Consider the following 23,829-nt stretch of genomic DNA (forward strand, 5'->3'; position numbering starts at 1 on the left):
CCCACATCAACATTCCCGTCACATTCGAAACATTCACCATTTCGCCATTTTCAATCTCGATCACAGCGATCACAGCTCTACCTCTTGTCCGTCCCTATCTCGTTGGTGCAACCTCTATCACTTCACGAACGGCCCAGGTGGGGAATGGTCAACACCTCTCGGTCGACAACGAGCACCGTACCGGCCGTCATCAACAAACCAGACGCCAGTCGAAAGCTTGTCAAATCGACGACAGAACCCCTAGACATCGAACTCAGAGAAAGGCTAGAGAAAATGAGCTCGACGGGGCCGTTGACCAAGCCAAAGAGGCGGTTATCCAAGTGAGTGTCCGGGACGTGACAAAGTACGAGGGGAGGGGAATGCGCAGCTCATAACGTCCTGCTTCTTCGTTTGCCTAACAGAGCGACCTCGCCGTCCAGTCCTATTCGTAACTCATTCTCTCACCCACATACCATCTCTCATTCATCGTCCTCGAGCTCGATAACGACCATCCCTCATCCGCGGTCACATTCCAACTCGTTCTCCACGTTTACCAACCACAACAACAATATCAACGATGTCCGCGATCGAGATCAATCCTTTGCTACGACATCGGCCACAGCTACCTCGAGCCCGGTGACAAACATGACGTTTAGCTTCTCCGGCTCCATGGATGTCAACGGTCATCCGGTCAATCCGAGCCGATCCCATTATACATCACACCATCACCACAACCCATACCACACTGCGGCGACCGCCTCGTACAACTCGCCTACCTTTCCAGGGTTGACGGAAGACTACGAGCCCTCCTCTTCCGGTCGATCTAGTAACGAAACACCGGTCATTCAACAATCTTCGATCTTCCCCACTATCGTCAGCCCGAACGACTACACATCACAATCGCGATATCCTTCTGTCGAGCCTGGCCTCATGAAAGCTGTGGAAAACTATGGCTACATGAACGGGCACGTATCGGCAAGAAGTCCAACCTCTGCCTTGGGGGAAGGGGCGTTGTCAAGCGATAATGGCAAGGAGTCGGTCATGTCTACAGGACAGGCTGCAGGACCACTGAAAATCCTGGGCGTCGATATCAAGTGGATCTCGTCAGTCGTGTCCGGGTTCGAAAGCGACCGTTCGATAGCTTATCTGACGAACCCTCTTTCTGTGTAGTCTCACAACATTGGCACTACAAAACGCATTCCTCACCATCATCATGCATTATTCGCGCATCTCCACCTCGCCATCTCGATCATATTCTGCTGCATCGGCCGTCCTCTTGAACGAGTTGCTCAAAGGATCTATCAGTCTAATGACTGCGCTCAAAAGGATCGACAACGAGATGACAAAGGAAGAGTCTCACTTGCGAAGCCCAGTCGTCAAAAGCCGTACCGGGACGCCAAACATGTCGGACCATCATCAGGGGTCAATGCTGAGCTCGCCTCGGACAGGGAAAGCCGAGGTCGCTCGAAACTTCGTCTCGGCCTACTTTAGAGCGGATAGATGGAAGAGGTTGTCTAGGGAGATCTTCTCGCCGGATTGCTGGAAGCTGTCCATTCCTGCTATCCTCTACGTCATCCAGAACAACCTGCAATACACGGCGGCTTCCAATCTGGACGTCGCGACCTTTCAAGTCACTTACCAGATGAAGATCTTGACGACGGCGTTCTTCAGTGTCTTCATGCTCGGTAAACGGTTGAGCACCTCGAAATGGCTTGCACTTCTCCTGCTCGCTGCGGGTGTCGGTATCGTTCAGATCCAGACCGGATCTGGTGCCGGCTCGTCGCATGCCTCGAGCATCGTCAAGAAGGTCGAAGAGCTTGCAGCCGAGTCCGATATCGTTGCCGCGGTCAGCGGAGCCGTGCACGAGATGAGTCCTTTCAAGGGATTCGTCGCCGTGTGCGCGGCCTGTGTCACCTCGGGACTCGCTGGAGTTTACTTCGAGATGGTGCTCAAAGGCTCGAAGGCCGACCTTTGGGTCAGGAACGCGCAGTTGTCGCTGTTTTCTCTCGTCCCTGCTCTTCTTCCCATCCTTCTGGGCTCGGCGACGAGCAACTCTGGCGGAGGTCTCACAGGGATCTTGCTCGAGCCGTTCAAGAATTTCAGTGCTTGGGCGTGGGGTACGGTGGTTACTCAAGTCCTCGGCGGTTTGATCACCGCACTCGTGATCAAGTACTCGGACAACATTCTCAAGGGATTCGCCACCTCGCTCAGTATCATCCTATCCTCGATGGCGTCGGTATTCCTCTTCAATTATCACATCACGCCGGCTTTCGTCATGGGAAGCTCGATCGTGCTCTCGGCAACCTTCATGTACAATCAGCCAGCGACCAACAAGCCCAACCCGCTCGTTGCAGGCCTAGCCCACAAAATTGCCGAAGCGACTGGAGGCAAAGTTGACCCATCATCGAGCCGAAGCAGGACATCGGTCGCTGTTCCCGGCAGTCCGATCCCCGCGAATGCTCCCATCATCGGAGAGACTCCCAAACCTTCGAGATCATCTTCAATGGTTTCTTTGCTGGGCTTGGGACAAAGCCTGAGTCGGGCGCCTACACCTTCGCAATTCAACGGACAGTCCCGCACGACTACACCGTATCTCACCGCGCACGCCACACCCAACGTTCTGTCGCCCTATGGCTCGACTCAGAATCTCACCGCGCTCGGTACCAACAGGCCCCCGCCTCTTCAGCCGCTGTCTCGAGCAAATTCAAATTACAGCATACGCTCCGTGTCTGGCTCCGAAACGAGTCCAGGCTTCGGATCGCTCCAGTCCTTCACACCATCAACCAGCCCCACGAGTGCAAGAGATCGCAAGCAGTCTGGTCGCCACCGTCCAGTGCTGGAAGTCAACACCGATGTCGAAATCAAGACCAGGTGAAACGGTGTCTGCCGAGATCGACGGCCGGATGCACCATCTCTCACATACACATGCCGCTCACGCGAGCACCTCATACCACCTATAATAATTGCAGCAGACTTTTCATTTCGTTTTCATTCACACATTGTGCCTGAGCATTTCGGCACGAACATCATCTTGTAATATACCCTTCCATCTTCATGCAATCGACATGGACGAGCCCGAATCGAATACGACGGGTGAAGTGATTGAACGGTCACGTGAATCTGATTTTACCAAACGACGGAGATCAAAGGAAAGGTTCCGCCTCGAGATCATGGATCATGCATCAATGGGCGACCATTTGCTTGTCACATCTCGGATCTCCACACACACACACACATCGATACCTATTGACCTTCCGAGCAAATCTTGATCACGTTAGCTGCACAGGATGACATTGTCAGCCAAGGACGCAACAGCGACCGATGTCGCTGACGACCTGAAAAAGCTGGAGCTTTCAGGGACACCGGCTATCCCCGTCGATGGAGGTCGACAGAACGCAGAGCAGGAACCCGATGAAGATTCAGATGACGACGAAGATGAAAAGCAGGAAGGTGGAGATGGGGCAAGTGGGGGTGAGTATCATGTGGAGGGGCCATACAAGATGTGTGGGGAGCTCATAAATCGATCTGCAGATGCAAAGAAGAAAAAGAAGAAGAAAAAGCGTCAGTGGGCCGCACTTAGGTGCCATCGCACCTGGTTTTACTTATTTCTAGACGGTCTTATCAATAGCAAAGAAGAAGAAGGCTGCTGCCACCCAGACGGCACCTCCACGAGTCGGGCTAAGCAAGATCTATCGCAATGGAATATTTCCGGTCGGCGAAGAGGTGGAGTACCAGTACGAGTACGTCATCTCTATCCATGCCATTGCCATTCGCCTTCCAGTCTACATAATCACTTGGATCTGATGTTGTGATCTATAACATTGCAGTACTACCTCTCGGATATCCTCAGCAGAGAAGAAGGAGCTAGAGAGGGCAGCACATGCCGATCCCGAGACCACCTACAGTGACATCCGTCGAGCCGCCGAGGTACACCGACAAGTTCGACTGTACGCTCGAGACAACATCAAACCGGGAATGAGCATGACAGAGATCGCCGAGATGATCGAGGACGGAACGCGAGCGCTGGTCGAGGAGAGCGGACTGGAGAGCGGAGTCGGGTTTCCGACCGGTCTCAGCGTGAACGAAGTAGCTGCTCATTACACCCCGAACGCAGGAGACAAGCAGTGTCAGTACCGTCGATGTCTTTTTACCCGCCGTCTCATTGACATTCCTGTTGCTCCGTATAGATTTGAAGCAAGGAGACATCCTGAAAGTCGACTTCGGCGTGCATGTCAACGGTCGTATCGTGGATTCGGCCTTTACCCTGAACTTTGCGGACCCGGAGTGGGATACCTTGTTGGCTGCTGTTAAGGATGCTACTAATACTGGAATCCGAGTCAGTATTTCCCTAGCAGAGCTGAGGAGTTCGTTCGTTGACTTATGCGCTCCGACTGTACCACAGGAAGCCGGAATCGACGTCAGATTGTGTGATATCGGGGATCAGATCCAGGAGGTTATGGAATCATACGAGGTTGAAATCGGCGGCAAGAAGCATCAAGGTCAATCAGGTGCCGCGATCTAGATGACTTGTGGAAGTGACTGAACCCACGCTATCTATTGCAGTCAAGGCCATTCAAAACCTGAACGGCCACTCTATCGCTCCATATGTGATTCATGGAGGCAAGACGGTCCCCATCGTCAAGATGCACGGCTCCGCACGGGATGAGACCAAGATGGAAGAAGGCGAATATTACGCCATCGAGACTTTCGGAAGCACCGGGGTCGGGCGGGTCTTTGAACAAGTGAGCGCTCGTAGTTGGCGCTATCTCGCGATGTCGCAGCTCATGCTTCCGCTTTAATTGCAGGGTGCATGTTCGCATTACGCCTTGAGCCAGCAAATTCCGGAAAAGTACAACTTGCACCACCAGACCGCCCGAAGTCTACTGAAATCGATTCAGAAAAACTTCGGCACCTTGCCTTTTTGTCGCCGGTATCTTGACCGGGCGGGAGAGAAGAATTACTTATTGGCATTGAACACTCTGGTGAAGGAAGGCCTGGTCATGGACTATCCTCCTCTTGTCGACCCTCAGGCAGGGTAAGCGCGAGCTCGGTGAACGGCTTAGATATACGCTGACACTGCTTGTATGATCAGGTGCATGACAGCTCAATTTGAACATACCATCTTGCTCAGGCCGACTTGTAAGGAGGTTGTATCGAGGGGAAGTGACTACTAACTTCGCTCCAGTATTTCCACCGAGACATATTACTTGTTTTACATGGAAGCCAATCTGCAATGCTGGTTGTGACGCTGCAAGGTCACATCGCTTCATATGTTATGGTACATTCTTCACTGCTCTCGATATGCCAACTCCAAAAGCGGTGGCTACAGATCTCTCGGCGACAGTCGTCATAGCCGGCTCGTTTGGAGGTGTTAAGTCCATCCTAATTTTCGGAGACGTCTTCGCAATATACGGGTATCCTCCGGCGTGTGTTCAGGAAAGTCAAACCACCAGATGTGGCTGCGGGGTGACTTTTTCGTATGTCGCGACCAGCATTCAGTACACGATTGCGTTTTCTCCGTGATAGCGTTTATGTGATCTTGCAATCCCATGGCGGTGCGCCGAAGGGCCTTGCGACTCTCGCTATGATCGAATCAAGGTGTCAGTCCTGAGTCTGGCGTCGAGCATAGATCCTGCACGAACATGATTGCAGGCATACGGTTGTCGTAAAGAGCTCGGATGTCTGCTTTCAAGTACATCCTGGTCCAATCCGAGTTAATCAATGTCACTCTGTGAGTGATTCTCACTCTAAATTTGACTCACTGGGTGGCCGCTTTCTTTGTTGACTGTACTACATTTGACACTCCATCGGTTGGCAAAGACTGGAGCTTCTACGCAAGGGTAATCCATCGTCAGAATCTAAAATCGCATAATCCTGATCATTCGCGGAAGCGTCTACAGTACCAGATTCATGTCTGTGATCGTTTCCAAATCCTCCGGGCTTAACCAGAAGTATCTGATTGCCTCCTGTATAGTACCTCCAGCGATCATTGAGTCTTGTTCGTCAATAATCGCACATAGACAACTCACCGCTTTCGAGTAACAGGGGAAATTGACCGATCGCAGACAGAAGGTTTGCCATGGGCCGTACTTCCATATTCTTGTCTTGAGAGGAAGATCCGTTCCGGTAATCCCAAAGATCGCAGCTTCGGTGCGACTCAGTGGTAGTCGAGATGCGAACCAAGTCAAAACCTCCTCCCACTGAGACCTATTGGTAGGCTTCAAGTTCTTGTAATAAGAGGGACTAAGCTCCCCTCGACTATAAAGTTGACGCTGAGAGAATTTGTTGTAATCGTTCAGAAGGGCTTGAGTTCGGATTGCTTCAGATTCGATCGCTGGCTTTTCTTGCCCATGTCCGATTAATCTCAACACTCTGGTTTGTGCTTGCTCTCGGATCGCCAGATCAAAATGACACGCCTCGCTTTTCCTGATCGTTCCGCGATACCGTCTCTCGAAGGGAAAAGTGGTGTACCCGTCGTCTCTCTGGCCTGATGACTCTGTTAGCCATGTGGCGGTGATCGGTTCCCTGTCCGCAATGGCCTGCTCGACTTGTCTCAATTAGTAGAGCTCAGGCGGCCTCATACGTCCAAACATTTTACCTCATATGGATACTTGGCCTTGTAGATACTCCGCCACAATTGGTCGTCGAGGAAGGGATACCTCAAGTACCAACAGGTTCCAGACAGGCACATATAGTCCTTGACCTGAATTAAAGCTATGATCAGCCGGAAAGCCGGGCTGTGGCTGAGTGAGGTCTTCTTTGACTCACAGATAAGTCTTGTTCGAGGGAGAATATCCTGAATTTAGGACACGTCAGCGAGATACCAAGATATTCCAAGCTGCCAAGGTCTCACATCTCGAGAATCTGATGTCAAGTGAACGTTGCCGAGTCAGCCCAAATGACCTTGGCCTGGCTGAGAAATCCTGCACATACTTCAGGCGGCAGATCGAATAAATGAATGGCTTGGCCATCTTTCCAAGCCATACTCGTCTCCTTCTCCTGTATTTTCTTGAGGTGCCGGGCTTCCTTGCGTACCCGAGCGTTATTCGATTTCTGGGCAGGGGTAAGCTTCTTCCTGTCGTTCGGCGTCTTGCTTTTGCTTGACTGTCCTCCATCTTGTTCGAAGGTAGGGTCATCAGCGGAAGGCCGTTTTCGTTTCACAGGGATGTGATCTGGAAGCTGATGGAAAATTTCCTCGTGTAACTGAGCATGTTGACTTTAGTGAATGATATAGATAAGATCTGTCAGAATACGAGTCGTGCCCCTCTATCTCAGCCCGAATGGCGCGAATCTGGCTTCGCATACCTTTTACGCCTATCGCTTCTCAACAGCCGGCCAGTAGCCAAAGAGGAAGCGACTGAACCGGTCATTTTATTGCTCGGTTGGGATGTCGGTACTTTCCTCCCAGAGACACAGTCAGAGATCGCCGGCAGCGCCGGAAGCACCGATGATGGCTCACCCTGGCTCCCGGCGTACTTTGCGTACTTGCACCAGGAATGCGTAGACGGGACTCGCTTTCGTTGTGAAACCTTCGTGACCGTGTGCTGCTTTAGGTCGGTTGGATTGACTGATTACTCAACTAGTAGAACCAATCGAGCATGAGAAGGATGTTTTGGCTTTGCTCAGTGGGATCGAATGATCGAATGATGATTATATAGGGCGTGGACAAGCAGCCTACTCCTCATGGCTTCATGAACCATAAACGCGTCATCGGAAGCGAAATCTGAAGTTTCATTGTACTGCGTCTCGCGTTCTCGACATGATGGTTCATGGTAAGGCATGGAAAAGCAAACTTCTTGTGTCCAACCCGCAATGTAAACATTATTGATAATGAAAGAAGGTCCGTCAATGATTCAACTAATATCCGAAATCCGAGTCATACTGGTATTCCTGCCAGCATGCGAAGCAATCACACCCAACTTCCTTGATCTTCAGAGCCCGTATTCGCCGTTTGATTTCATCTAGATCCGCCGAGCTGTATTCCTTATGCGTGTAGAACCAATTATGTCTGTAAGGCTTCCGAGAGTCATGAAAGCCTTGGCAGAGATCACACCACGATCTATACAAGCCCTGCCGCTGTAATATGACTTGGGTTTCTTCATTCAACAACGACATCGCCTTGGTCCGCCGTTTTTTACGAATCACGCTGCCAGAAGAACTCGTATCGTCAGCGATTTTTCCAACCTTCTTGGCGGAGCCAGATCTCACATCAATTGTTTGAACTTTTTGGTCAGTTGTGTAATATCCTCTTTAAAGTGGTAGCTGTATGGGCGACGAATTAGCAAAATCGCGATCGTTACGGTGCGACATGGAGGTCGTCTTACCCAATATGAGCATTGCTTGCAGTATCTTTGGGAAGACTTTCAGGACTGGGGGAAGAGTTCTAACAAAGCGTTGTCAGATCTGATGTCATCGGCTACTCTATAGCGACACAGACTCACATCCGGGACCTTGGGAACCGTCTCCAGATCTTCCGGACTCAGCCAATGAATTCCCACGGCTTTCTGCAGAGGCAAAACAACAGTCAGTGTGACAGTCACATCGAGAGATTACTTGCTACTCACGCTGGCGGGGATGATCGGCCAATTGGTATCTCGTCTCGCAAGTGTTTGCCACGGCCCGTAATCCCAGATCCTTGCGTGGAATGGCAGAGAGTCGGTCTTTATGCCAAAGTGGACAGCCTCTGTCCGACTGAGTGGCAATCTTGCTATCGACCAGTGCAGTACCTCTCGACATTCTTGCATCTCCTCGGTGGAGGCGGTCTTATAGCGGTAATACCGCTGTTTGGCGAGTTGCTTCTTATATTGCGAGTATTGGCATATGCGATTGTATTGGTTGAGCAGATCGATCGCTCTCTCCGGCTCAGGTTTAATGACAGGCTTGGACATGCCATGACCTAGAATTCGAAGGACTTTGGTGGGGGATCCTTGTGTTGAGCTGACTTCACCGAAGTAGCAAGCTTCCGTGCATGAGATGAGCGTTTGTGTAGGGCCGATCTTCATCACGCCTGATTGATTTGAGATCGCTGTGGGTATGATACCCTCGCGGTCTTCAACTCCGGAGAGATTCTATCGAGAATCGGTCAGTCACCAGACTCTCGATGTATGAGACTTGGGTTACATACTGGAGTCTTCTTTCTAGATCGGTAAATTTGGCGCCAAAGACTATCATCCAGAAAAGGTAAACGGAGATACCAGCAAGTGGCCGAAATGCACATGTAGTCCTTGATCTGGGAGAAACCGACGTTTAGAGGGTCACAAGACAAGTGAGACCCATAAATTCAGGTGGGCACTGACTGATAGGTCCTGCTCGAGCGATAGGATTCTAGTTTTAAGAACGCGTCAATCCAGCTGAATTCATGCTCCCGTCGCTCGCCCTGTCTTATGCTTACTGTTCTAGGATCTATACAGACATACGGGCGAGCGAGGCGTGAGTGAAAGAGTCATGAGAGACTAGTCCATGATGACGACTCACCTCTGCTGGCAGGTCGAACAAGTGAATCTTTTGTCCCTTCTTCCAAGGCATCTTGGGCTCTTTCTTCGCCTGCGCAGCCTTCCACTTGGCCTCCTTCTTCACCCTATCATTGTATATCTTCTCCTCTTCTGCCTTCCGAGCCTTCTCTTCAGCCTTAACCTTCGCTTCAGCTTTGGCTCGGTCTTTCTGTGCCTGAGTCTTCCCTCTGCGCTGCTTCTGCTTCTTCTTGTCCAGCTCGAAGTCGTCGGTCTCAGACGACGATCTCTCCCGCTTACGGCCGGGCTTCGGCTCCTGATCGTCGACGTCTTCGACCTTGACTTTGACTGTTGTGCTCGGTCCCGAGGTGACGACCGGTTGTACGTTGATAGTATCTCCTCTTTCTTCATCGTCAGAGCTCTCGATGGGAGGCGGAACGTAGGACTTGCGGGTCCCGTTGCGAAGCGTACGCCCACCGACGACACGAGAAGATGCGGATTCGCTGTTGGCCGTCATGGCGAAGCTGATCCAGGCACAAACGCGACAATAAGATCTTAGCCTATCGAGAACTATGGGGCACAGAGCAATCAGCTTACAATTGACGTAGCTGGTACTTTGATGATCGAAAGGACGCCAAAGGAGGTCTGCTTTGTGCTTCGAGGTAGCTAGTCTAACTATCGAACAAAGTCCGGCTGTCCAGGGATATAGCTGAGTTCGAAGTATACGAGGAGAATGAATGGATAGCAAAGAGCACACCTTTATCCTAAGCTTGAAGTCATCTGCAGAGGGAATGAACGAGTCGCGAGTCGATGATGCGGAAAGATGCAGTTTGATCGAATTGATCGGAAGGTATGGCAACAGCTGGACTGGCGATATGACGAAGCATCGGAAGCGAAATGTTAAGCCGACGATTCGACCGAAGCGCGTCCTCGTTGCTGTTTCATGCTCAACCATCTTCATTTCACGACGTTTGGACGGATCGACTCCAAAGCTCTAGTCTTCGCAACCATCACCTGTGCACTTGTAAGAACTCTGAGTAGCCTGTCAATTTGAATGTAGTACCATCATCTTTCGCCTCTCCATTATACTCCTCTTTACGAATCTAATCCACAAACCCCAAGCGGCCAATCAGTCGACTTAGCCATCAACATCGAAGAATCGGTCGAAGAAGAGATGAAGCGCGGTGTCATTTTGACAGCAAGAAGACAACCATCATCACTAAGTCGATGCAGTAGAATGTGGTTGCGACACCCTGTCCGAGTTCTTCAGGCAATCTTGATAGCGCCAGCTCGATACCCCGACGCCGACAACTGCCCCGGCTTGTTGTCAATGACGCCAGTCGACGATTCTCTTTCTGTTAACGAGTTTTCCTGTCATGTCGCATGACGATTCTCGTTCTGTTGAGGGGTCGTCTTCTTGCATCTCGCAACGATTTTCCTCATGCGATTTCACATTCCACTATCTCGACCGCGACAACCTCCTTGACGAACAGCAGTCGATAATTCGATATGACGGAGAGATACCGCTACACAATATTTTTCACCAACGACATCGTGATCATCTCCAGCCCTATTGTCGTCAATGAGGATGTCAAGTTCGAAGAGTTCGAAAAGAAACACCTTCTTGAACATCTACAGTGAAAGCGAGGCGTTGTTTTGGGTGCCGTGAGCGTCCGTGCTGCATGCTTCAGGTAAGCTATTACTCGTCTACTGGTCTACTCATTCACTTGTCTAATCGTCTAACCGTCTACTTACTTGATTGGGGTACTCTGAATAGGTACAACATCAGCCCTATCCCGAAAGACACTCACTTTGTGGGGATTGGGTTCGAACTTGCTAGCGAGAATACGCAGGATGCTGTCGGGATCTTTACGCTGGCAAAGGTATGTTGACCAAAGGCGGGCTTAAGTTTCGAGGAGAGAAACGAGCACTAACTTGCATCTCGAATCTATGCTAGCATCACGTGGATTGCAATATCTCGTCCAACATGGCTGGTCTCGGTAGGGAGACGATCTACGACCGCGAGAAGCCCATGATCATTTACCCCTCCCACAAGATGCAATGGGTGCCCGTCAACGAGGACATGGTTGTCAAGCAACTGCGTGCCGACCGGAGCTGCCTGCAGGCTCAGTTGGGGACTGCGAGGGGGCTGTTGTTACCGTTTCAAGAACAGAGAGACCAATTGGAAGGCGACAACCAGCGATTACTCGAAGAAAACAGGATCTTGAAGGGGGAATTGAGGGAGGTTAGGGGGGAATTGAAGAAGGTTAGGGAGTATGTCGAGCGCGTCAAACAGTGCGTCGAGGATGACGGCGATGACGGTGAAGATATTGTGTTTGCCAACGAGTGATCGAAGACGAATCTTGTGTTTGTATTCCGTAACGATCGTAACGATCGGAAAGATACCCTATCCCATCGCTTCGATGATTCAGACCACGATGTCATCTTGAAACGATAGTGAACCAATGATCAGAACGATAGTTTGATAAGACAGAGAGATACACGAGCACAAGAGAAACAGGTTCGGACTGGAAAGGCACAATCTAGAAAGTCACCACGGATCGAACCGCGAGAACGTGGGTATCATTCGAACGCTCAGAGAAATTGCAAACCCCAGCTTAGTCCTGCAGGTCGCGAAGCGTGCTCTCGATGTCCTTGGTCAACTGGCCCAACTTCTCGCTGATGGCTTCCTCTCCATCAGTAGGTTCCTGCAAGGACATTGCGTGTCTTGTCAGCCTCGCCATCGCGACACGAACCGAGAACGCCATATCCTACGACTCACCTCGAACTTCTGTTGCGACAGTCGGAACATAATGTCCGACCCGCCCTCCTTGATCCTCGACCAAGTCAATCCGTTCTCGACGGCGCGTAAAGCGGCATTGTAGAACGTGACGTAATTCTTGGCCATACCCGTCGTCTTGTAGATCGGGCACATCCTGTCGTAGGTACTCAGACCGTTCTGCTGCAGGAAGTCGTCCTGCGGAAACGGAATCGCCGTTTTGTTGGAAGGGTCAGCACGTGATCTTAACTCAGCCCACACGGTACGTCGACGTCTCCCGACTGACCTTGATCATAGTGGCGACCTCGAGGGTAACCTTATCGGCCTCGCTCAGGGCGCTCTTTCCGACCAACTGCACAATTTCGGCCAAGTCGTTGTCCTTTTGCAAGATCTCACGCATGGTAGATCGGTTGTCGTTGAAGCCGGGAGTGTTCTTTTCAAAGTAGGGTTCGAGGACCTTGAGGTACTTCGAGTAGGACAAGCTAGAGCGAGTACGAGGTGAACGCCGGGGTAAGTAAAGCAAGCCACGATCGGCTTTGGCGGGCGAGATGACTTACTTCCAGTTGACCGAAGGGAAATGCTTTCGTTGAGCGAGCTTCTTGTCGAGACCCCAGCTGCGGAGGGAGGAACAGTCAGCGTGCGTTCAGCCATACAACGCCGACAACGTGGCACTCACAAGACCTGTACAATACCCAAAGTGGCGGTAGTGACGGGGTCCGAGAAGTCTCCCCCAGGAGGCGAGACGCTAAGAACGACCAGATCGAGTACAGCAACACCAGTCAGCGTTCCCTCTCATCGAATGAAAGTCCATCCCAAAACCTTGAGACCCCGGCAACTCACGCTCCGACAATCGAGACGGTACCCTCACGGGACGGGTTCCCCAAACAAGTCACCTTACCCGCCCGCTCGTAGAAACTGGCGAGCTTGGCTCCCAAATAAGCCGGGTAACCGGAGTCCGCCGGCATCTCCGCCAATCGACCCGAAATCTCTCGCAGAGCTTCGGCCCATCGAGACGTCGAGTCGGCCATCATCGAGACGTTCTGTCCCTGGTCTCGGAAGTATTCCGAGAGAGTGATACCGGTGTAGATGGACGCTTCTCGAGCGGCGACGGGCATGTTGGAGGTGTTGGCCACGAGGGCGGTACGCTTCATGATGGGCTCCTCTCGCCCGTCTCGCTCGAGGGTGAGCTCCGGGAACTATCGAGGTCAGCGAAAACGGCGTCGGTCAATCTAGGTTCCTGACGCATGATGCTGAGTCGATTTTATGTATAACTCACGTCCATCAAGACTTCAGCCATCTCGTTTCCTCGCTCTCCACATCCGACGTAGATGATGATGTCCGAGTTGGAGAATTTGGACAAGGCCTGCGAGATGACGGTCTTTCCGCTGCACCACCGCGCCACAACAGGTCATGTCAGCTGCCTGTTCCGTCTCAAACGCCTAGAGAAACCAAACCGATCTGTCGACTCACCATCCGAAAGCACCGGGAATGGCCGTGGTACCGCCCTGAACACAGGGGAACAGACTGTCCAGAACTCGCTGTCCGGTGAACAACGGCTGATCGGCGGTCAACTTGTCCGCGACGGGCCTGGGAGCTCGGACGGGCCAGTTTTGCATCATCGTATGTTTCGTCTTGACGCCTTGGAATTCGGTTTCGAAAATGACGTCCTGATTGCGCGCGCATGTGAGTCAAATCAGCGTCACTTGATCACTTCATTTCGGTAGACAGTGATCGTCGAGAGTGAATGGCTTGCGGGACGTGATACTCACATCGACATTGTAACTACCCTTCTCGGCGACCCAGGTGACGGTTCCCATAGCCCTAGGGCTGACCATGATCCTATGGTTGTCGACGAGCGAGTTTTCATAGACGGTACCAAAGACATCTCCTCCCGAGACGTGGTCGCCAACCTGCATGTGACAAGTCCAACACGATTTTCCGTATCAGTACAGGTCCGGTTCGCGAATGCGAGAAATATCGGAGCGGTAAAGGCTGGAAAGCTGGACTGACGGTATATTTGCCCGGGTTAAAGTCCCACTTCAATTCCCTGCTCAACGCCTGGGTGTTGATACCACCTGCAAGTCCAGATCATCGACAGGTATGTGAGTTCACGGCTCCGCACGAAGCAAAGGGAAGAGAAGAGGCGGGGTACTCACGGGGAATATAAATGGACTGAGATTTCTCTTGAATGGCCTTGAGGGGACGCTGAATACCGCTGCGGGTATCGAGTCGGCCACGATCAGCTCGTCGCCCAGGAGCCTTTCGATAACAAGACCACCACACGAAACGCACTCGTAGATGTTCTCCATCAACCCGGGTCCCAACTCGACGCTCAACGGCTTCCCTGTCCTCAATACCGGATCTCCGATCGTCACCCCGCTCGTCTCCTCGTAGACCTGGATCGTGCACCTGTCCTGTTCGATCCTGATGACCTCGCCGACGAGTTCGTCGTGACCCACACGGACGAGCTCGTACATCGCCGCTCCCCTCATCTGGGAGGCGATGACGACGGGACCGGAGACGCCGTGGACGATTCCAAAGTTGGATTCGCGGTGTTCGTCGCGGATCTACGGGCGAGAGCATAAGATGGGTAAAGGTTAGGGTCTTTTTAAGAGCCGATTTGGATCGGAGGAGAGGAATAGGACTGACCTTGGGGAGATCCCTCTTGGCGTTATCCATAGCTCCTGCCTGTTTGCGGTTTACAGTTTCAGATCCATCAGAGGCATTAGAGGTTCATTGAGCAGCAACGTTCGTGGGGGTTGAAGATTACGTGTGATTGGACGACGGAAAACAAGACCAAACGGGATCAGCATCGTTACGAGTGACTCGGTCTGAAGGTTATGAATGGCAGGTAGCAGGACGGTATCGAGCTCGAGATATGACGACCTCGTTTCGTGTCCCGCCCCCGACCTGGATAGTCAAACTCGGAGCTGGACACTGACCATGATGTATGATTTCCTGGAGGTGGTAATCTGCTGATAGGTTTGGTCTAGGTTGTTCTATCGATCCGAGTGAGAAGAGAATGCAGCGGGATGCCCTTTGATGCTCGATCACCACTACTACCACCATCACCACCACCCTCATCACCATCATCGCTCGTCGTCGTCATCCTGGCTCGCTCGCTGGATCAGACCCGAGACTCTAGGCGATAGGTAGGTAGGTATCTGATGGATGTAATAGCGAATATTCGTTGTGCGGGGCAGCGGGCTCGAGGGCTCGACTCGGCTCGGCTGACTCAGCGACGACCCCGAGGATTCGATGACCAAACGATCTCACAGCTCATGAGCCACACGAGAGGAGAGGTCGAGGTTGATAGCACCGTATCATGCACGCCTGTGCGAGTCTACAACAGTAATATTTCAAGTAATTTCTGGATCCACATCACTCGTACAATCATAGAAATCGACGGTTGAGCCGTACGAAACAGCGATCCTCGTCCGCCGGATCAACCGATACCCCACTTCCGGACAACCTCGAGCTCTCTCAATCTATACAAGCGAAGCAGACGAATCGACGGACGATGACTACCGCATCGCATCGCAACCCTCATCCGACTCAGGTGACATCCTCGGATCTCGCTATCCTGGACTATCTCACCGGACCTTCGAACCCATCACATCGTTCTCAACGCTCTTCAAGCCAGGGTCAGGGTCAAGGAAAAGGCCATGAGCATGGTCACGTCGCCAAGGAAGTGACCTCTGATGCGACGACAACAACGACCGGGAAGAAGCTTCCTAGGCGGGAACAGCCGTTGGACCCCTTGTTGATCAGCGCAGTGATCGAGGGTAGCGCCCCGTTGGCGACTCGTAATCACTTTGGGCACGAATTCCAGAGTGAGACTCTATCTCTCTTTCGATTTGCCATGACCTTGTCTTTCCAGTATCTCATTACATTCATTCGCGCTTAGGTCTACCTCGTCGACTGCCCGGCTCGTACGCGACCTGCGACGACCCTTCCCTCTCGCCCGCTTCCTCCCCCCGATCCTCCTTCAACAGCTCCACACGACCCAACAAGAATGCCATGTTCATGCGCTCTCAACAGGCGCCGAGGAGGGAGAGATTGAGGATGGAGGCAGAGTTGTCCAACGGCCATGGGACGGGGGGACAGGTTCATAAGCGGTCTGGCTCTGGGTCAGGCGCAAGCGGGAGCGGGAGTATGGGAATGAGGGGAGAGGTAGCGGCGAGTGGAGGAGGGATGAGGACGATCATGGAAGATCACGATCAGTCGCAGTCGCAAGTTTCGGCGGAGCAAAACGTCGTGGCCTCGAACAACAGGGAGGACGAATCCGCCCTCTCTACTTCTCCCGGATCGACGAGGGAGATGCCCGTCCCGGCCCCTTCATCCTCGTCATCGTCCAAGTTCCCACGGAGGAGAATGTCTGTCGACCCGGGGACCATCTCGGCGAGCTTGCAATTACAGCATCAACATCCATCCGGGTCCAACTTGTCCAGCTCTCCACCGACCTCGACCACGTCCAGATCGTTACATCGATCCGGCTCGATGGGCCAGTCTCAGGGACAAGGGCAAGGCCAGGGTCTGCGTCCGCCCCGTTCGTTCTCGCAATCCAGACCCGCACCCGAGCGCCAGCAACAACAACAATCCTCTTCGGAATCCACTGTCGAACCGCTCAAGATCCAATGTCGAGCACGGACCCGTGTCCCTACGCCGCATGGTGAGATCTTCCTCCACCTCTACGTCAACAATCACGACAACAAGGAGCACTTGGCGATCGTCGTCGACCCCGTCCAGCTCGACCCGATCCGAGCTCAACAGGGTCACACGTTGATCGGCGCGAGGAGACCAATCAGAAGCAAGACGCTCGATGCTGTTTGGAGAAAGGATGAGACGGACATGGAACGGCTCGTCAGGGGTGCTTATGTGGGCAGATTGACGACTTCGGGAGGGAAGACGTCCGAGCCGAACGAGGGCGAGAGGGCGTTCGTACCGTCCGGCGACTTTGGGTCGAAAGGCACGATTGAGACGCCGAATGCCACCGACGTCGATCCTCTGGTGAGGATCCACTCCGAGTGCTATACAGGAGAGACGATCGGGAGTATGCGGTGTGATTGTGGGGAACAGTTGGACGAGGCGTTGAGGCAGATTTGCGAGGACCAGATCGTGCTCCTCCGCGAATCCGCTCGAGAGGGATTAGCCGCCGCTGCGACCGGCGATGGCAAAACCGGTTCACAGAACAACGTGTCGATCGGGGGCAACGTCAACATCGTACGAGATCTCAGCGATGCGCTCGCAGGCGTAAACGTCGACATGCATATGGACCGAAGGGAAGATAAAGATATGCAGGAAGACGACGAGATGGCCGGAGAGATGGAGATGGATCTCGATGTCGTCAGTGATGTCGTCGGCGAGGAAGCCGTCACCAATGCACCGGGGACGACAGCGGTCTCCACTCGCGCATCGACGCCTTTGAGTGAGACCGCCGTAACGGGACGGGGACAGCATGATCGCAATCTCGACGTACATGGTCATGAACATGGTCACCGGCATCGACTCTTCCTTCCTGGTCGGGGCGTTATCGTTTATCTCCGTCAAGAAGGTCGAGGTATCGGGCTATTGGAAAAGATTCGCGCGTACAACCTTCAAGACCTCGGTCACGACACCGTCTCGGCCAACCTCTTGCTCGGTCACGGTGCTGACGAACGCAAATACGATATCGCCGCAGAAATCTTGCGCGACTTGGGTCTGGGTGGCGACGAGCACAACAAGATCCGGCTCTTGACGAATAATCCGGAAAAGATGCAAGGTCTTTCCAAGGAAGGGATCCATATCAGCGAGAGGGTCGGGATGGTTCCGAGAGGATGGAAGACGACCCATCGGGGCAAGCACGGCCGTCGCCAAGCTCGTAAAGGCTTACGTGGAAGCAAAGTCAGGAACGCCATCATGGGGGATGTCTTGTCCCAGTCGCAAGAGAGAATGCCTAGCATGGACGAGGATAGCTATGGAACGGGCGAAGGGAGCAGTGAAGATGACGAAGAAGTCTACGAAGATTGGAAGGATCGACGCGGAGGCGCGACGCTCATCGGGGGCGGCGCCGCAAGAGGTCCCGAATTGGAGCGTTACCTGCGGACAAAAATCGAGCGGATGGGTCACAGTGAGTGTCGACGTTATTGGGGATGCATTGTCGCTCGGTCGTTGATCCGTCGAGCGCTTTCGCCATTTGCAGTGATCGATATCCCATCAGGATCTAGCTGAAAGAGGCTGCAGGATAATAGACATTATTGAATATAGCTTGGGCCGAGTATCAGGCTTATGTACAAATGAGGGACATTGTATAGTCAGTCTCTTGATGCAGAACCTCGTCTCCCGCCGAGAAAGCCCTTGCCACGCCCGGCTCATCTCGCCCAGGGCGTGTCCCCGTTAGAGCGCAAAGCTTGAGGTGTCGACGCGTTCAGCAACTCAGCCAGTGTACCTCTCCGTGATTCTCTTTCAAGGCTACTATCGGTTGAACAGCCTCCTGAAGCGGTTCGGCTCCGAGCAGCGTTCGGATGGTCTCTTGGGCCTCTCGATTCAGATGACGCAATACCTTCAAAGTCTCTTGCGTGTGACCGCTAGCGGTCAGGTGAAAGTACTGTATGGCTGGAGGGTTTGCTCTCGATTTGTCGAAGACCGGCGACGGGTATATGTGACACGGTGCAGATTTACCGCAGAGATCGAACCAGATCGTGACGAGTACTTTGTGGGTTGCAGACGGCATGTCAATGCTTGAGACAGCGAGATTGCTGCGTGCCCCTTCTGTCTCGCCAGCGCCCTGATTGTGAAATAGTACCGAGACGTACGAGATGTCTGCTGGGTCGAAAGCTTGATTTCCAACGGGGCAGTCCTCGCTCCAAAGGACAGGCAGAAGAGCATCCCAGCATTCTTGTTTCGGCTGGCCGACAATCGCCGCTTGCCTTGTGTAGGCTTCAACCACTGTCGCAATGGGCATCTTCGTCGCGTCGTGAAATAGACGATGGGAGCGCGCGTAGTGGGTGAAGTTAATCCAATAGTCCTTTGTGTGCCTCAACAGCTGAGCGGCTTTAGCTCTCTCTTCAGGTGTTTCGAAGAACAGTTCTTTGAAGAATTCGCTCAGCCTGATGGGGGCGGTTCGTTCGAGCAACGATTTCTTTCGTGAAACAAAGTCAGTAGCACTTGTTAGACAGGTGCGGCCAACTTCTTCCCCAATTTCCCCTGAGGTCAGTCCATGTTCTTGCTTTGCTTCCAGGACGTACTGAAGTGCACTGTTCCAAGCTTTGACTGGATTTTGCCGGAATAAGGCAGCCGCAGCTAGACTGTATCTCATGAGCCATTAGCGTGCGTCAGTTTCCTGATCTTGGTATTCACCGCTTTACTGGCGGAGCTCACCTCAGCAGCGGTTCAGAAGGACTGCTTGTCCTTACTTCTCTGACTCCTGGCAATACTTTGGCAAGGCGGCGTAAATGATTCTTGACAAGGTCTACTGCAAATTGCGCTGGAGATCCCGTTGTCTCTGTCGAGATGGACTCAGGTATCGGTCGGCCTATGTGCAAATGTCAGCGTCAAACGGTTGTCCGAAGCGTTCGCGTCATCGGGCAGTGCACACCCTGTAGCCCAACTAAAGTCAAAGGCATACGCTGCGAAGTAAGAGCAATTGTCTGCACACAGGAGGTATGCCATTGCTCTCGCGACGTGGTCTTGAGAATCTTCGTGATGAGCAAGTCCATTGAGGTTTCGGTGATCTCCTGATAAGGAGTATCGTTCAATAGAGGTCTACCCATTTTGGGCAGCCAACTGAGAAGATCACAATGTTTAACGGGATCGCCTTGACCGCTGAGGATCTCAGCGTATCTCTCTTCGTCCGCGCGAAGGGCAAGATTTTGCGGCAGCGCGAGGAATGGCTCCATGAGTTTCTTGTTCACGCTGGTCGGTCGGGCTGAGCTGAGCACCGGGCCATCGTTGTAGGTCAACGCGATCTCGGTATTGGTGTCCAGGAAGAAGAGGAAAACACCATGGGTGTATGACCATAGCCTACGCAATATGTGCAAGCGTTCTCCTAGGGAGCCGCATTCATCGATGGCGAGATGAAAGTACTCGCTGGAATCGCCAATGAAATCGGTAATGTGTTGAAAGGCGTCGTCCAAATCTTTCTGGAAGAATCCCGCCGCACTGCTAGCTTCTGAGCCCTGTTTGTCCCCTGTGCTTATATAGTACTCATCCATCGAATAGCACGACTGCTCTCTTAAAGTAACGGCTGTGCGAGTCACGTTCTCCAGCAGTCGGTGCCTCAAGGACGCAAATGAACCCTCTTCGAATTCGGGATTGGGAGACGAAACGGGTGACATGCTGACGGACTCCGGTTTTAGCAGTTCTGCGACACGTGACTTGTAGACTGCCCATAATTTTGGGTCTCTTTTCGCCGCGGCTGAGTCCGTGTGGTTCCGTTTGCAGAACTCGGTGAAATCCTCTCGGTAGAATTCCGCTAACTTTCTAGCCAACGCGATCAACCAAGTTGCGATGATTCTAGTAGAATGGAAGAATCCTTCAGACGGAGCCAGGAGATCGTCGGCGACGATATCATCTCGGGGCGGTATCGAGGTGGAAAGTGGTATGCCGTCTCTGAGCGCGACTTTGGGTCGAACGCAGACCAACATTCCCAATCGTGACCGACTGAGTTCCATGACAGTCCTGGTCTTTCCCGACCCGGAAGATTGAAGAATTGGGATCACGTTGGCGTAGAAATGCCTTGCAGAGGTTTCGCTATTATCAACCTGTTTTTTGTAGTACAGGACCCACTCATCCAAAGTACCGGCTCCGCCTCCCATGTAAGGTCTCGAGAAATCCCTTGCGATGATAGCAGGATCAACGACGGGGAGAGGATCCCTTTGAGGGACCCCGCAGGCTCGCTCGAAAATTTGATTGAGCGTGCCGTCGAGAGGGATAGGAGTGTTCAACTGTTTCATTCGACTTGCCAGCCAGCCACGTCCACTCGGTGAAATCTCCCAGATTCCTTCGAGCCATGCTGGAGGTCGAAGTTGTTTCCTGTTCGACGAGCATAGATGACAGACTAATTCTATTGCTTCGAGGATGTCGGGTACGTCGGGGAGATCAGACAAGGGATAAGGATCAGGGCCGCGCTCCGATAGGCTCTGCGCCAGAGCCTCGAGTTGGGACTGCAAGTCCATCAGTACCATGTGCAAAGTCCTTCCGGTGTCCACCCTAGCCGCGATGTCGACGACCCATCTCATCAAGGGGTCTCCGTGCAAGTAACCGTCTTTGGTCCCCGCCATGGGCAGATCGTGTTCGTCCATCCGGGCTACTCTGTATCTCAAGAACGTTGTTGACTTCTGGTGTACTAGCCTGTAGGGAAAATGAGCCTGTGACGACTTCCCGGAGAAAGCTGTACCTGAACTTACAGTCCTGATACGGATGTCTTGTTCGATTGCGGTCGGCCGGTCGATTATCCGCAAGGGGGGTCCAAAGGATCTGTCCGTTGATCTGTCTAGACGTCTGGCGGGATTTGTTCTAGGCGATAGGACGACGCTGAGATTTGGAGGTAAGCATTTGCACGAAGACCGGCTCTGAATATCGATAGTGGCTAGTGGTAATGATGATGCGATGATCGATGCGATGATGATGGGTTGGCCCCTCCCTCGCTCCCCCGTCGGATTACGTAAACGTGCATCGACAAGCCTGAGCTGCTGCAAGGTTATTAGCTAGTAGCTAGTAGCTAGTAGCTAGTGGGGTCACTAACTCGAGCGGCTGGTACTTGATCCATGATCCATCGATCATCGTACAACTTGCACTTAGAGCACTGCTCACTGGCACTCGGACACCGACCGCACCCAATCTTGCAACAAGATGGCGACCGAATTGACACCGGCACAACAGCGTCAAGCACATCTCGCCAGGCTCAAAGGTGCCGTCTGGGCTTCTCGACATTCTGCGTCACACTCAAAAAGCTTTCAGGTCCGCTGACAATAACCGATGAACCTCTTCTCGCAGCCAAGAACAAGTTGAAGCAGGACGCTCAGGCTATCAAAGCCACGAGAAAGCCTGCCAACTTCGTCAACACCACGCCTCATCAACCATCATCCAGCAGGAACGCCGCTTCGGGAGTACAAGCTGCCGCCAAAGACCTCAAAGATACCCCTGCGCCTCTGCCTAGGGATTCCAGGCTCGGCAAATATTTCGAATACGACTTGAGCAAGCTGCACAACTCCAAGGGAGGATTCTTGACAGAGGAGGATGGAGATGCTAGGCAGACGATGGCGGCGATCCAGAGGGAAAAGGCGAGGGAGAGAGCACGGATCGCCGCCGGCGAAGAGCCTGGTCAGTCTTGTCATTTGCCCGCTGACAGCTCAGGTTGTACTCGTGTGCTAACGACTCTCGCTCGTCTTGCCACGTCTGATATTCTCTGCCTTCAACAGCCATCAATCCAGAGACGTCGCCGAGATGCGCCATCTGTGGCAGCCTGGAGCTAGATCACGAATTCCTGCGGGTCAGTGATGTCGGTAAAAGGGGGAAAGGTATCCGTTATCTTATTTTCCTCCGCCGCACTGATGCTTCCAGGTGTTCGGAGTACGAATATGTAAGAAGGACAAGAAGGACCACCCGGAACAATATTCACTGCTGACCAAGACGGAATGTCGAGAGGTATGCAGGCGACCTTCTACCGGTACTTTATCGCCACCGATGCGGTGTACTAAACCTTGGCCGCCCGTAATATCCAGGATTATCTTCTCACCGAATCAGAACTCCGTGATCCGGCCCTTTTGCCTCACCTTCTCAAGCCCAACCCGCACGCCTCAAATTACAGCAACATGATGCTCTACCTCCGCATACAAGTGGAAGAAGTCGCTTGGAAGAAGTGGGGTGGACCCGAGGGCCTTGATGAAGAATGGGAGAAGCGGGAGGATGTCAAACGCGAAAGAAAGGTCAAGAAGTTCGAGGACGGATTAAAGGCGTAAGTCGACCTCTCAAACGGAAAAACCTTGCGCAATATCGAGATGCGATCTGACAAGATCTGACTTGCAGCCTACGGAGAAAGACCAAGCACAATGCTTATCAGGTCAGGCAAGATGCCGAGCATCAACACGAGTACGAAGATATACCGACCGACAACCCAGAAATCATCCACCGAACGTGTATCGAATGTGGGCATTCACTCGAAGTTGAGGTGATGTAAACCAGGAAATCTACAGTGCGTTCAGCTCATCGATGGTACCCCCCATCCTCGACGACAAGACATCAACTCAGTATAGGTAGGTATTGGACCGGATATGCAATGTGGTTTCTGACATTCGGCGAAGCTGATCGTTGGCCTGCTTGTCAAAACAGCTCGATGCCAAATTTATAAATACGTCAATCCGTACGGTAGAATACTCGCTCAGGGTGACTTGATTCTCATCGGGAAGCATGCGGCCTGTCTTCTAGTAGATGAAGGATTTCATCTTGGATCATCTCCGCGCAGGGAGAGGATAAGGGATCTCATCGGCACGAGATAGGGCCATCGTCAGATTAACGGTTAAGCGACACTCGGCGAGCGTCTCGCGCTACCCGCTTCGAGACGCATACGCCTCTGGCAGACACATCGCATCAATCGCATCTCGCAGCGTTTGCCGTCCATACTTGCCCTCCTGTTCTTAGGCC

At 52.7% G+C, this 23,829-nt stretch overlaps 8 protein-coding genes across 8 annotated transcripts; 4 read left to right on the forward strand and 4 right to left on the reverse strand.

The window, feature by feature from the left end:
• Window positions 1-1,020: 1,020 nt before the first annotated feature.
• HD553DRAFT_268894 (nucleotide-sugar transporter-domain-containing protein) lies at window positions 1,021-2,854 on the forward strand (the record flags this gene model as incomplete). Its single annotated transcript, XM_046177596.1, has 2 exons — window positions 1,021-1,082; window positions 1,150-2,854. 2 exons carry the CDS (start codon window positions 1,021-1,023, stop codon window positions 2,852-2,854), a joined length of 1,767 nt encoding a protein of 588 aa, XP_046038789.1.
• A 625-nt stretch (window positions 2,855-3,479) lies between these two features.
• On the forward strand, window positions 3,480-5,153 carry HD553DRAFT_327995 (peptidase M24, structural domain-containing protein; the record flags this gene model as incomplete). The annotated part of the gene is made up of 8 exons (XM_046181846.1): window positions 3,480-3,540; window positions 3,608-3,719; window positions 3,807-4,105; window positions 4,167-4,315; window positions 4,382-4,478; window positions 4,543-4,721; window positions 4,785-5,014; window positions 5,072-5,153. 8 exons carry the CDS (start codon window positions 3,480-3,482, stop codon window positions 5,151-5,153), a joined length of 1,209 nt encoding a protein of 402 aa, XP_046038790.1.
• On the reverse strand, window positions 5,030-7,607 carry HD553DRAFT_174939 (uncharacterized protein). The gene is made up of 10 exons (XM_046176916.1): window positions 7,285-7,607; window positions 6,913-7,195; window positions 6,833-6,843; window positions 6,748-6,775; window positions 6,578-6,682; window positions 6,009-6,518; window positions 5,883-5,945; window positions 5,742-5,809; window positions 5,622-5,678; window positions 5,030-5,561 (listed from the first exon to the last, which is right to left on the reverse strand). Exons 1-10 carry the CDS (start codon window positions 7,347-7,349, stop codon window positions 5,351-5,353), a joined length of 1,401 nt encoding a protein of 466 aa, XP_046038791.1. The 5' UTR covers window positions 7,350-7,607; the 3' UTR covers window positions 5,030-5,350.
• Window positions 7,608-7,724: 117 nt separating this feature from the next.
• HD553DRAFT_306270 (uncharacterized protein) lies at window positions 7,725-10,235 on the reverse strand. The gene is made up of 11 exons (XM_046179254.1): window positions 10,186-10,235; window positions 10,026-10,121; window positions 9,454-9,952; window positions 9,371-9,381; window positions 9,276-9,303; window positions 9,104-9,208; window positions 8,544-9,047; window positions 8,421-8,483; window positions 8,304-8,362; window positions 8,188-8,241; window positions 7,725-8,125 (listed from the first exon to the last, which is right to left on the reverse strand). Exons 3-11 carry the CDS (start codon window positions 9,943-9,945, stop codon window positions 7,837-7,839), a joined length of 1,605 nt encoding a protein of 534 aa, XP_046038792.1. The 5' UTR covers window positions 9,946-9,952; window positions 10,026-10,121; window positions 10,186-10,235; the 3' UTR covers window positions 7,725-7,836.
• Window positions 10,236-11,834: 1,599 nt separating this feature from the next.
• On the reverse strand, window positions 11,835-15,245 carry HD553DRAFT_306271 (vacuolar membrane ATPase subunit A). Its single transcript, XM_046179255.1, has 14 exons — window positions 15,150-15,245; window positions 14,857-14,895; window positions 14,500-14,774; window positions 14,364-14,422; window positions 14,218-14,282; window positions 13,977-14,117; window positions 13,678-13,874; window positions 13,484-13,592; window positions 13,048-13,403; window positions 12,884-12,952; window positions 12,765-12,821; window positions 12,494-12,689; window positions 12,211-12,405; window positions 11,835-12,136 (listed from the first exon to the last, which is right to left on the reverse strand). Exons 1-14 carry the CDS (start codon window positions 15,150-15,152, stop codon window positions 12,047-12,049), a joined length of 1,851 nt encoding a protein of 616 aa, XP_046038793.1. The 5' UTR covers window positions 15,153-15,245; the 3' UTR covers window positions 11,835-12,046.
• A 482-nt stretch (window positions 15,246-15,727) lies between these two features.
• On the forward strand, window positions 15,728-18,417 carry HD553DRAFT_268399 (GTP cyclohydrolase II-domain-containing protein; the record flags this gene model as incomplete). Its single annotated transcript, XM_046177575.1, has 6 exons — window positions 15,728-16,040; window positions 16,115-16,286; window positions 16,407-16,652; window positions 16,776-17,325; window positions 17,641-18,079; window positions 18,191-18,417. 6 exons carry the CDS (start codon window positions 15,728-15,730, stop codon window positions 18,415-18,417), a joined length of 1,947 nt encoding a protein of 648 aa, XP_046038794.1.
• A 75-nt stretch (window positions 18,418-18,492) lies between these two features.
• On the reverse strand, window positions 18,493-21,817 carry HD553DRAFT_306275 (uncharacterized protein). Its single transcript, XM_046179256.1, has 4 exons — window positions 21,594-21,817; window positions 19,784-21,537; window positions 19,567-19,720; window positions 18,493-19,493 (listed from the first exon to the last, which is right to left on the reverse strand). Exons 2-4 carry the CDS (start codon window positions 21,486-21,488, stop codon window positions 18,614-18,616), a joined length of 2,739 nt encoding a protein of 912 aa, XP_046038795.1. The 5' UTR covers window positions 21,489-21,537; window positions 21,594-21,817; the 3' UTR covers window positions 18,493-18,613.
• Window positions 21,818-22,038: 221 nt separating this feature from the next.
• Window positions 22,039-23,365, forward strand: HD553DRAFT_327998 (putative DNA repair protein RAD14; the record flags this gene model as incomplete). Its single annotated transcript, XM_046181847.1, has 6 exons — window positions 22,039-22,096; window positions 22,183-22,509; window positions 22,608-22,678; window positions 22,750-22,833; window positions 22,911-23,143; window positions 23,215-23,365. 6 exons carry the CDS (start codon window positions 22,039-22,041, stop codon window positions 23,363-23,365), a joined length of 924 nt encoding a protein of 307 aa, XP_046038796.1.
• Window positions 23,366-23,829: the final 464 nt, after the last annotated feature.

The sequence above is a fragment of the Filobasidium floriforme genome (assembly GCF_021052385.1).
Source record: "Filobasidium floriforme strain CBS 6241 chromosome Unknown HD553scaffold_4, whole genome shotgun sequence".
Classification (NCBI taxonomy): Eukaryota; Fungi; Basidiomycota; class Tremellomycetes; order Filobasidiales; family Filobasidiaceae; genus Filobasidium; species Filobasidium floriforme.